The 12,982-nt window shown below is 48.9% G+C and overlaps 1 protein-coding gene across 3 annotated transcripts in view; it reads right to left on the reverse strand.

The window, feature by feature from the left end:
- NCK1 (NCK adaptor protein 1) overlaps positions 1 to 12,982 on the reverse strand; it is a 167,096-nt gene that overhangs the window by 35,422 nt on the left and 118,692 nt on the right. Inside the window, exon 1 of one of the 3 annotated variants that reach the window (XM_069727950.1) lies at positions 7,074 to 7,161. The exons of the other annotated variants lie outside the window; for them this stretch is intronic. Within the exon in view, the coding sequence (XP_069584051.1) occupies positions 7,074 to 7,107 (34 nt within the window). The 5' untranslated portion in view covers positions 7,108 to 7,161. Of the gene's footprint in view, positions 1 to 7,073; positions 7,162 to 12,982 lie in introns of those variants that run through there. 3 annotated transcript variants of the gene reach the window in all.

A 12,982-nucleotide genomic window follows, 5' to 3' on the forward strand; every position in this document is an offset into this window, starting at 1 on the left:
AGGCCACTACTGTAGTTGTAAATTGGGCGATTGAAAAGCCTTCTGTTCTTGAGCACAGCGAGCATTTTTTACTATAAAGTTAATTGCAAAAGTTCCTTGTTTTTCCAAGCAATTTCTATAATTTACAAACATGACACATTCCCTTAAAACTCCAGGTCCCAGTATACTGTTTCCCCTCATTTTAATTACTTCTTTTATTGACTTGAAACATAATTCACAGAAAACAAAATACACAAGATGCTGGGGGGAAACACACCACTGTCTGCATATAGGAGTCCCCCATGTACTACTGGAGGTGGCTTACAATGGATAAAGATTAAAAAATGGAATTTCCGTGATCTCTAGTTTGAGTGTTGGTCCCAGTTTTCTCCATTATGAGTCCATACTGATGCTTCAAACATCAGGGAGGAAATCTACTATGTGATAATGGAGTCCTCCCTCAATCAGGGGCCATTCATTGTCCCAGCTGAGGGATGCCACATTGTAACTCCTTTCCTGCAGCCAGCAGATGCTTCCTGTTACCAAGATAAATAAGTGAGAAGTAACAGATGAGGTTATTTCCATTCTTTACTACTTGTTATATTTGTGTGCTCCTTACAGAGCAATAATAAAAGAAAATTCTACTAGTAGCACATTCATAGACGTGCGCCGTGAGGAATGATGACCAAAAGCGTAGCGGTGCTGCACTTTTCCTTTCCATGCACGCCCTGAAAGGGAAAGGCCTGAAATCCAGAATCTGAATACAGCTCACCATACACCTCAGATTAAAGTTGAACAATCCCCCCACCAATCACCAAAAGTGGCCTAAATGCCTCCTCTGCCCCAACAGTTCTATGTGGGGCTGCAATCAGCAGCCGGAGCTTTATATCAGAGGCTTACTCCGCTCACCCCACTGAAAACAAACTTTGATCTAGGGTGTACGAGCAACATAAAGTTAACAAACCCCACTCAAAAAATCTACAAACCAGGAAAATGACAAACTACAGTCATGGCCAAAATTTTTGAGAATGACACCAAAATTATATTTTCACATGATCTGCTGCCCTCTGGTTTTTATTAGTGTTTGTCTGAGGTTTATATCACATACAGAAATATAATTGCAATCATATTATGAGTACCAATAGGTTATATTGACAGTTAGAATGAGATAATGCAGCAAGTCAATATTTGCAGTGTTGCCCCTTCTTCTTCAAGACCTCTGTAATTCTTCCTGGCATGCTCTCAATCAACTTCTGGACCAAATCCTGACTGATAGCAGTCCATTCTTGCATAATCAATGCTTGCATTTTGACAGAATTTGTTGGTTTTTGTTTGTCCACCCGTCTCTTGATGATTGACCACAAGTTCTCAATGGGATTAAGATCTGGGGAGTTTCCAGGCCATGGACCCAAAATCTCTATGTTTTGTTCCATGAGCCATTTAGTTATCACCTTTGCTTTATGGCAAGGTGCTCCATCATGCTGGAAAAGGCATTGTTGGGCGCCAAACTGCTCTTGTATGGTTGGGAGAAGTTGCTCTTGGAGGACATTCTGGTACAATTCTTTATTTATGGCTGTATTTTTAGGCAAGACTGTGAGTGAGCCGATTCCCTTGGCTGAGAAGCAACCCCACACATGAATGGTTTCAGGATGCTTTACAGTTGGCATGAGACAAGACTGGTGGTAGCGCTCACCTCTTCTTCTCCGAATAAGCTGTTTTCCAGATGTCCCAAACAATCGAAAAGGGGATTCATCAGAGAAAATGACTTTGCCCCAGTCCTCAGCAGTCCACTCCCTGTACCTTTTGCAGAATATCAGTCGGTCCCTGATGTTTTTTCTGGAGAGAAGTGGCTTCTTTGCTGCCCTCCTTGAAACCAGGCCTTGCTCAAAGAGTCTCGGCCTCACAGTGCGTGCAGAAGCACTCACACCAGCCTGCTGCCATTCCTGAGCAAGCTCGGCACTGCTGGTAGTCCGATCCCGCAGCTAAAACAATTTTAAGATACGGTCCTGGCGCTTGCTGGTCTTTCTTGGGTGCCCTGGAGCCTTTTTGACAACAATGGAAGCTCTCTCCTTGAAGTTCTTGATGATGCGATAGATTGTTGACTGAGGTGCAATCTTTGTAGCTGCGATACTCTTCCCTATTAGGCCATTTTTGTGCAGTGCAATGATGGCTGCACGTGTTTCTTCAGAGATAACCATGGTTAACTGAAGAGAAACAATGATACCAAGCACCAGCCTCCTTTTAAAGTGTCCAGTGATGTCATTCTTACTTAATCATGACTGATTGATCGCCAGCCCTGTCCTCATCAACACCCACACCTGTGTTAATGGATCAATCACTAAAACGATGTTAGCTGCTCCTTTTAAGGCAGGACTGCAATCATGTTGAAATGTGTTTTGGGGGTTAAAGTTCATTTTCTGGGCAAATATTGACTTTGCAAGTACAGTAATTGCTGTTAAGCTGATCACTCTGACATTCAGGAGTATATGCAAATTGCCATTAGAAAAAATGAAGCAGTAGACTTTGGAAAAATTAATATTTGTCTCATTCTCAAAATTTTTGTCCATGACTGTAGACTCAAGCTGGACATACACATGAGATGGATGTCAGCCCGTCCAACACTAGTTTGACCCTACCGTACATATTAGCGCTCGCTTCGGCCAAACGTTAACGTCTTTTCACTGGGCAGAGAGGAAGAAGTCCCCAGCAGACCCCAATGTCAGCAGGGCATCACTGAAAACAAGAGTCTGTGGTTTATGTTTTAGCTACAAGATCCATATGGGATGATCATGAGGCCTCTATACCCATCAGATGATTGACCAGTCCCACCAAACAGTGCATTATGCCAACTTTTATCCAGTATGAATGGGGGGTCTTTAGACTCTGGCTAAATCTCCGACAGTCACACTGAAAATGAATGGATCAGAGCACCACATGCTTCATCTAAGCACTAATCAGACAGGGCTCCTCAGAGGCCGTTCTCAGGAGCGGTGGGGTCCCACCAATCTGATCCCCAGCTATGCAAAAGTTATCCATAACTTCCAAACTTGGTAAAATCCCTTTAAGTGGATATAATTGACAAACAGTTGGGTCTGACAGGCTTACTGACGTTTTACTGGAGCTCAGATACATAGGAAAAAACATGTCTGCAGGGTCAGAGATCTAAGCATTATAGATTTCCTACCACACTCCATGACATTATGAATCACCAAGACTTCTTAGAAAAGTTGATGGGAACTGTGACAGAGGCTTTAATATAGACGTGGCCAGAACCATAAGCTGACCATACAAATGAGACATGTCGGATCAACATTCATTAGGAAGACACCGCTCTCTCCTGTCTCCACCTTACACAATCCACATCTACCCAACATGTGGCCCACCAAAGGATTTCGAAAGGCCCACCAGGAGAACTGTTAGTAGACAGGTTCCCTTTCTGCATTCATTTGTATTGGCATATCTCAAGTGCGAATATGTTAGAAGACAAGCCTGCCAGGACATGGGCAGAAAAGGGCTCATCAGCTCCCGACACACCTCAGCCCGCCGCTGGCACACCTGAGCCCGCCGGTACACCTCAGCCCACCGCTGGCACACCTCAGCCCGCCACTGGCACACCTCAGGCAACATAAAGTGGGGAAGGTAAGCGATCTATGGAGCCCAAGCTTATAGGGACCTTAATTGTAAATGTAGGGTGTTGGAGGGCAAAGTATGGTGGAAACAGTGCAGATGGTGAAGTGTGAGAGGGTGCAGTACAAAGATGAAAAAGTGGCGGGGGACAGTATGGAGAAGTGGGAGCATGGGTAGACAATATGGAGAAGTGGGATGGTGGACGTTTCTGGTTGGTAAGGGGGTGTTAGTGTGAGGAGCAGCCACAGTATGGTTCAGGCAGTGTGCAGCTGGCATAAAGTGTAAGGATATGCTTCCACGTTCAGGAAACGCTGCGTGTTTGACGCTGCGTTAAAAACGTAGCATCCAGATGTTAAAGCATAGTGGAGGGGATTTCATGAAATCCCGTCTCCACTATGCAGTAAAAGACGCATGCGGCAGACCCGTGGAAACGGACATGCGGCGCGTCTTTTAAGAACGCAGCATGTCCTTACATTGCAGAAAAAACGCAAGGACTGCGCAGGTAACCTGCCAGTGACCTCGGGTGCAGATTTGGTCAGAATTTTACCTGCATAAAATCCTGACCAAATCCTGATGCAATCCTGAACGTGGACACATACCCTAAGAGGGCAAAGTATAGAGAGGTGGGAGCGTTGGTAGTGTGGTGGATGGGGGTATGCAGATGTGTTAGCAGGGAGTTGGTGAATGAGAACAGTATGTCAAGATGGAGGCATGGTGGGACAGTACACAGAACAAAAACTTTCCCAGTGGGGCTGACAAACTTTCATCTAATGAGTATGGAGGCCCAAGCACTGCACCGACTGGTGGCAATACATAAATGAGAACAGGACTGGCAACGTATGTATGCGCAGTCAGAAAGCAAACAAACCTTTGGAAAATGGCAAAGAATTAAAGAAAAATATGTTAGAAAGTTGTAGTAAAGTAAACCCTTATTAGCAGTCAAGAAATCGGTGGCAATAAATTCTCATCAGTGGCTACCAGTGATGAATACAGGCTCAGTCTCATCACTAGTTTTCTCACTTCTTTACAGGGCGCAAAACAAAACCCCCATTAACTCCAGACATTAATTCCAGTCTGCTTCCTCATCGCAGATCTGGCACGTCCATTGTGTCCACAGCGCACAGTTCTGACCACTCGTTAGTGACTATGGAAGTCTCCGAACTGATCAGAAGTTGGGAGAATTTCATCATACGGTAAATGTTAGCAGCTGCCATGAAATGTGTAGACGGGACTACAATACTAATCTGGGAACAACTTCCGACAGCAGCTCTGTGTTACTGCGACCTGGAAGAAGCAGAAAGCTCTTAATCCCAAAAGAGAAAGACTCAACCTGCTTAACCCCTTCTCTGTGCCTCCTAATCCTGCCAGGAGGGCGGACTCCACATCCATTTCCCTCCGGAGCCTTGAGACCCAGCATTGTTCTAAGTGTCGTCGCCGGTCTGACTAGAAGTACCGGAGTACAGCAGCATTAATGGTCTGTGCTGGTGACAAGCTGCCATGACACAAGCTGGGAGGAGGCGCCGCACCTTATCCCGGTGTGACTGCAGGAAAAGCACACTTCGCTCAGCAGATGGAGCAGAGTGGGGTCGGCTTTTTGGCTTTCATATCACAACTTTCGTGTAGGTGCCTGAGCGTTAGGTTGGTTTTCTATTTAATCGCCACAATATTTAGACCCCCCCCCCCCCCCCCCTCTCAGGACCAATTTTTTTTTTTAACCTTTCCTTAAAGATGGTTGTTTGTCCTGCCCTTTACCAGGGTGAGAGTTACTGAAGCAGGTGAAAAGAAAAAGTACTGAAACAGTGGCACCATGGAAGCCGCCCGCCTGACTGGCTGCCTGCAACAGGGCCCCAAAAGCCGCCCGCCTGACTGGCTGCTCACAATGGTACCACAGACGCTGCCCACCTGACTGGCTGCAGTCAGCGGGGCCATAGAAGCCCCTCACCAGACTGGCTGCTCACAGTGGCACTCCAGAAGCCTTCCACCTGACACTATGCCCACAGCAGCACCTACCCAAAGCTGTGCCACAGAAGCCACTCGCCTGCCCAAAGTGGTGCCACAGAAGCCACTCGCCTGCCCACAGCGGTGCCACAGAAGCCACTCGCCTGCCCACAGTAGTGCCACAGAAACCACTCGCCTGCCCACAGCGGTGCCACAGAAGCCACTCGCCTGCCCACAGCGGTGCCACAGAAGCCACTCGCCTGCCCACAGCGGTGCCACAGAAGCCACTCGCCTGCCCACAGTAGTGCCACAGAAACCACTCGCCTGCCCACAGCGGTGCCACAGAAGCCACTCGCCTGCCCACAGCGGTGCCACAGAAGCCACTCGCCTGCCCACAGCGGTGCCACAGAAGCCACTCGCCTGCCCACAGTAGTGCCACAGAAACCACTCGCCTGCCCACAGTAGTGCCACAGAAACCACTCGCCTGCCCACAGCGGTGCCACAGAAGCCACTCGCTTGCCCACAGTAGTACCACAGAAACCACTCGCCTGCCCACAGCGGTGCCACAGAAGCCACTCGCCTGCCCACAGCGGTGCCACAGAAGCCATTCGCCTGCCCACAGCAGTGCCACAGAAGCCACTCAACTGCCCACAGCAGTACCACAGAAGCTGCCCACAGCAGTACCACAGAAGCTGCCCACAGCAGTACCACAGAAGCTGCCCACAGCAGTACCACAGAAGCTGCCCACGGCAGTACCACAGAAGCTGCCCACGGCAGTACCACAGAAGCTGCCCACGGCAGTACCACAGAAGCTGCCCACGGCAGTACCACAGAAGCTGCCCACGGCAGTACCACAGAAGCTGCCCACAGCAGTACCACAGAAGCTGCCCACAGCAGTACCACAGAAGCTGCCCACGGCAGTACCACAGAAGCTGCCCACGGCAGTACCACAGAAGCTGCCCACGGCAGTACCACAGAAGCTGCCCACAGCAGTACCACAGAGGCCGCCGCCTACCCACAGCAGTGCCACAGAAGTACCAGATAACTGCTCTACTTTACCATTTACAGCAGCTTTTCTAAATCCCTCCCCGGGAAGTAGACAGCCCCTGCCCCAGTGCTAGGGGCCACTGACCACCTGGATCCTAGGTTTGGAAGACGCATTAAACCAGACTGATAGCTCTTCACTGTGAAAGGCTCTCGCCTCTGTGAAACTTATCTCTCAGCATGCTCAGACAGCCACAGGCTGGGAGTTGTAGTTCCATAACAGATGGAGGGCGGCAGGGTTACACAGCCAGCAGTATCCCACACAGGAGCAGTCAATAGGCCAAAATACAGAGTTGTTTCTGCCTGAGTGCCTTTAACCCTTCAGTTACTGCACAGAACCATGGAGATAATCTGACACTACCCCCAACAGAGGTGAAGGCACCGTCTACACGAGCATGTCACCTGCACCAGGGACAGCGCTCACCCACTAGCCCTCAGGAAGCAGAGACTACAATGGGGGCGCTCTGCACAGGATAGCAACTTACTGAACCAGTGTTTGAAGAAGTTGGGCAGCTCCATGCTGTCCTCTCTGTAGGCGCCTTCTTCTCCTCTGGAGCCCAGCCTGGAGCTTCCTGGCCCTGGGGTGGGGGAGAAGAGTCACATGACCCGGCCCTTCCTACACAAACAGCCAGTCCTCCAGCCTATCCTGCCTCAGCCTTAACCCTAAGGATACCGAATCATGGCCGCAGTGTGAGCCTCCCCTCCCCCTGGGGCTGGTGCTGAGCTGGAGAGAGGGAGAATAGGAAAATCATGGAAAACCCTGAAACCAGTCAGAGAAGAAGAACAAGGACCTGAGGAGGATTTATAGGACTGCGGACACTTACAGAACGAGTGTGCACACCCTGCCACCATGCACAGCAGCCCTAGCAATGCTGGGACTTGTAGTGCACAGATTGTTTAGTTGTCTAAAATGCAAAGTAATGAAAAGATTTGGGGCCGGGTTCATTATTACATTTGCTCCTTTATTTTTTATTTCTTTTTGGGGGAGGGGGGTCTGCCCTTTCTTCTTTGACACTTTAGACATTTACCTTGTGCCTTTTTTCAAGTCTATTTGACATTGTGGGTGCTGTCCGGGGATACCAAATGTTTTCGGCTGATTCATCAATTGCAACTTTAACCCATTAATGGCCGCCGCTACGCCTTTTAACGGAGGCAGTTAAGGGTATCTATTCCTCAGAATATACAAACAACATTACTACACCCTATAGATAAACCCTGACCTGAATGGCTACCTGCCTAGGTGGGCACCCTATACGAGAATGGCGCCCCCGCTCAACGAGGACTGACCCTGCTGTCCTATTATGCCCACATTCATAACATATGAGGACAGTACCCAATAGTAAAGGTCAGAAAGAAAACTAGTGCAGCCATATAGCAGGTCAGTGAAAAAGGGCGAATCGCCATGCCTAATAAACAGTGATACACTAAAAAGTGTGAGATAAGTGTGCCCCACTGACCTGTACCTACGCTGAGCCCTGCCTGTACAGTGGTGGTTGGCAGCAGCTTTGCATGCGTTTACAGTACAATGTAAACCTATGGAAACCGCAATCCGCAGGGCCATGCTGCGGAAAAAAAGGCGCGGAAACGCAGCGGGTTACATTCCGCAGCATGTCAATTCTTTGGGCGGATTCCGCTGCGGTTTACACCTGCTCCATAATAGGAATCCGCACAAATTCCGCATAAAAACTGCAGTAAATCTGCGGTAGATCCGCAGGTAAAACACAGTGCCTTTCACCTGCGGATTTCTGAAATCCGCTGCGGAAAAATCCGCAGCCCTAAAAAATAAAGAGTGAACATAGCCAAAATGTTATAAATGTGGCAGGGCTCCTCAAAGATGGCGCCGAGTATGCCTCTATTTGATGTTCAATATTCACGCTGCAAATCAAACATGATACAGAAATATTCATGGAGGGACACCCGCCATGATAAGGGCCATGATAAGGGCCGCGAGGGCCATCAAATCAGGATCAGCAGTCAGAATCTCCCAATGTTTATTTAGAACTCTCATGACACTTCTGCCAATGATACGAGTATGTTCTGGGGCATTTTCCGTGAGTGTTATGCAAGTTTGGAGCAATCTGGAGAGAGCATGTTGAAAAGCGAATTCAACCCAATGCCTCAGGTACCCCTCATCATCAAATCTGGCACTCATGTCTATGGCTTGCCTGTGAAAATCATCCATGTTGGAGAAGTTCCTCCTCAGCCTCAAAAACTGTCCTTAGGGATCCACGTTTTAAAGGTAACGGATGATGGCTATCCCATCTAAGTGAACTAATGGTACTGCTAGGTTTACAAATTACAATAGATTTGAGTATCCAGACCACCATCATTTTTGAGAATGAGGACATCCAGGAAAGGTAGGGAATCAGTACCTACCTCAGGCCTATGGTGTTCACATTGAGATCCTTAATGAACCTAAGGAAATCAGCCTCAGTGCTATGCCAAATAACAAATATATCATCGATAAACCTATGCCAAACTTGTATACGTGGATGCCACCACCTAGGCTCATCGGTGAAGACAAAGATTTTTTTTTTTTTATTAATATTAAGTTATATTTTATATCTACTCAATATTTGGGTCTTTTCATGTTAGCTGACACTAATCCACCTTCATCCAGAAAGATTTACTTGGTTTTTACTTATTCCTCAGCGCCACTTTTTAACGGCGCTGAGAAATAAGTTTATAGGGCCCCCAGAGTCGGAAATTCTCTGGGGTCACGGCTACCGACACCCAGGAGAACATGATTCGGATTGTTTTTTTTTTGTTTTTGTTTTTTAACAGACCCCAGTGTTGCGATCACCGTTATTCACCGAATAACGGCAAACAAAAAAAAAGTCAGATTTCACATTTAATTTCTCTCTCCTCTGATATGACCTAGCACATCAGAGGAGAGATAAATGGGGTCCCCCAAGCTTCCCCCCGGTACCTCCAGTGTCCCAGGACCCTCCTGCATACCCTGGCCGTCGGCCTCTTCTTCCGGTAAGAAAATGGTGGGCGCATGCGCAGTGCGCTCGCCAAGATCTCCCGGCCGGCACCAATAGCAAATGTTTCCTATTGGTTCATATTGATCACTGTGATAGATCAAAACAGTGATCAAAATAAAATAAATAATAAATCAACCTCCCCTTTAATCACCCCCTTAGTTAGGTAAAAAAAATAAATAAATAAAATAAAAAGCATTTATTTCCATTTTCCCGTTAGGGTTGGGCTAGGGTTGAGGCTGGGGTTAGGGCTGGGGTAGGTTCTACGGGGTGGGGTTGGAACTAGAGTTACGGTTGGGGCTAAGGTTATGTTAGGGTTGGGGCTAAGGCTGTGTTAGGGTTGGAGTTAGAATTGCAGGGTTTACACTGTTTAAGTACATCAATGGGTCTCCAAACGCGACATGGCAGCCATCATTGATTCCAGCTAATTTTGTTTTCAAAAAGTCAAATGGTGCTCCCTCCTTCTGAGCCCTGCCATGTGCATAAACAGTCGCTTTCCCCCATGTACGGGGTATCGGCGTGCTCAGGAGAAATTGCCCAACAAATTTTGTGGTCCATTTTCTCCTGATACCATTGTGAAAATAAAAAAAAAAATTGGTTCCAAAGTAATTTTTTTTATTTATTTATTTTTTTTTTAATAAAGTAAAACGTTCATTTTTTCCTTCCACACCACACTGCTTTAACCACATTGCTTTAGTTCTCGTGAAGCACCTGAAGAGTTAATAAGCTTCTTGAATGTGGTTTTGTGCACCATGAGGGGTGCAGTTTTTAGAATGGTGTCACTTTTGGGTATTTTCTAATATATTGACCTCCCAAACTCACTTCAAATGTGAGGTGGCCCCTAAAAAAATTGGTTTTGTAAATTTTGTTGGAAAAATGAGAAATTGCTGGTCAACTTTTAACCCTTATAACGTCCTAACAAAAAAAAAAATATGTTTCCAAACTTGAGCTGATGTAAAGTTGACATCTGGGAAATGTTATTTATTAACTATTTATTAACTATTTTGTGTGGCACCACTCTCTGATTTAAGGGTCCAAAAATTAAAAGTTTGAAAATTGCAAATACTTTTTGTACTAAATTATTCATACAATGACCAGCCAAAAAATGATAAAATACTTAACCCCCAACAAATGGTAAACTGGGCCTATAATCTCCAATGCCTGCTTTATAGACATTTTGGGACAGAAATAGTGACCAAGGGCATGGCCCGGAAGAGGTTAGGAGGAAAACCTATTAAACAGCCCAGCCATGATATATGACAAGTGTTTGTTCAGGAAGGGGGTACGAGGAGCCTGGGCAAGGTCACAGGATGCGACCTCTAGGAGGCCCAGCCACTATGGGGCAAGGTCACAGGATGCGACCTCTAGGAGGCCCAGCCACTATGAGACAAGGTCACAGGATGCGACCTCTAGGAGGCCCAGCCACTATGGGGCAAGGTCACAGGATGCGACCTCTAGGAGGCCCAGCCACTATGGGGCAAGGTCACAGGATGCGACCTCTAGGAGGCCCAGCCACTATGGGGCAAGGATACAGGATGCGATCTCTAGGAGGCCCAGCCACTATGGGGCAAGGTCACAGGATGCGACCTCTAGGAGGCCCAGCCACTATGGGGCAAGGTCACAGGATGCGATCTCTAGGAGGCCCAGCCACTATGGGGCAAGGTCACAGGATGCGACCTCTAGGAGGCCCAGCCACTATGGGGCAAGGTCACAGGATGCGATCTCTAGGACGCCCAGCCACTATGGGGCAAACTCACAGGATGCGATCTCTAGGAGGCCCAGTCACTATGGGGCAAGGTCATAGGATGCGATCTCTAGGAGGCCCAGCCACTATGGGGCAAGGTCACAGGATGCGACCTCTAGGAGGCCCAGCCACTATGAGACAAGGATACAGGATGCGACCTCTAGGAGGCTCAGCCACGAGACAAGGATACAGGATGCGATCTCTAGGAGGCCCAGCCACTACGGGGCAAGGTCACAGGATGCGATCTCTAGGAGGCCCAGCCACTACGGGGCAAGGTCACAGGATGCGATCTCTAGGAGGCCCAGCCACTATGGGGCAAGGATACAGGATGCGACCTCTAGGAGGCCCAGCCACTATGGGGCAAACTCACAGGATGCGATCTCTTGGAGGCCCAGTCACTATGGGGCAAGGTCACAGGATGCGATCTCTAGGAGGCCCAGCCACTATGGGGCAAGGTCACAGGATGCGATCTCTAGGAGGCCCAGCCACTATGGGGCAAGGATACAGGATGCGACCTCTAGGAGGCCCAGCCACTATGGGGCAAGGTCACAGGATGCGATCTCTAGGAGGCCCAGCCACTATGGGGCAAGGTCACAGGATGCGACCTCTAGGAGGCCCAGCCACTATGAGACAAGGATACAGGATGCGACCTCTAGGAGGCCCAGCCACTATGGGGCAAGGTCACAGGATGCGACCTCTAGGAGGCCCAGCCACTATGGGGCAAGGTCACAGGATGCGACCTCTAGGAGGCCCAGCCACTATGGGGCAAGGTCACAGGATGCGACCTCTAGGAGGCCCAGCCACTATGGGGCAAGGATACAGGATGCGATCTCTAGGAGGCCCAGCCACTATGGGGCAAGGTCACAGGATGCGATCTCTAGGAGGCCCAGCCACTATGAGACAAGGATACAGGATGCGATCTCTAGGAGGCCCAGCCACTATGAGACAAGGTCACAGGATGCGACCTCTAGGAGGCCCAGCCACTATGAGACAAGGATACAGGATGCGACCTCTAGGAGACCCAGCCACTATGAGACAAGGTCACAGGATGCGACCTCTAGGAGGCCCAGCCACTATGAGACAAGGATACAGGATGCGATCTCTAGGAGGCCCAGCCACTACGGGGCAAGGTCACAGGATGCGATCTCTAGGAGGCCCAGTCACTATGGGGCAAGGTCACAGGATGCGACCTCTAGGAGGCCCAGCCACTATGGGGCAAGGTCACAGGATGCGATCTCTAGGAGGCCCAGTCACTATGGGGCAAGGTCACAGGATGCGACCTCTATGAGGCCCAGCCACTATGGGGCAAACTCACAGGATGCAACCTCTAGGAGGCCCAGCCACTATGAGACAAGGATACAGGATGCGACCTCTAGGAGGCCCAGCGACTATGGGGCAAGGTCACAAGATGCGACCTCTAGGAGGCCCAGCCACTATGGGGCAAGGTCACAGGATGCGACCTCTAGGAGGCCCAGCCACTATGGGGCAAGGTCACAGGATGCGATCTCTAGGAGGCCCAGCCACTATGGGGCAAGGTCACAGGATGCGACCTCTAGGAGGCCCAGCCACTATGAGACAAGGATACAGGATGCGACCTCTAGGAGGCTCAGCCACGAGACAAGGATACAGGATGCGATCTCTAGGAGGCCCAGCCACTACGGGGCAA

This window comes from Ranitomeya imitator, chromosome 5 (genome assembly GCF_032444005.1).
Source record: "Ranitomeya imitator isolate aRanImi1 chromosome 5, aRanImi1.pri, whole genome shotgun sequence".
NCBI classification, from domain to species: Eukaryota; Metazoa; Chordata; class Amphibia; order Anura; family Dendrobatidae; genus Ranitomeya; species Ranitomeya imitator.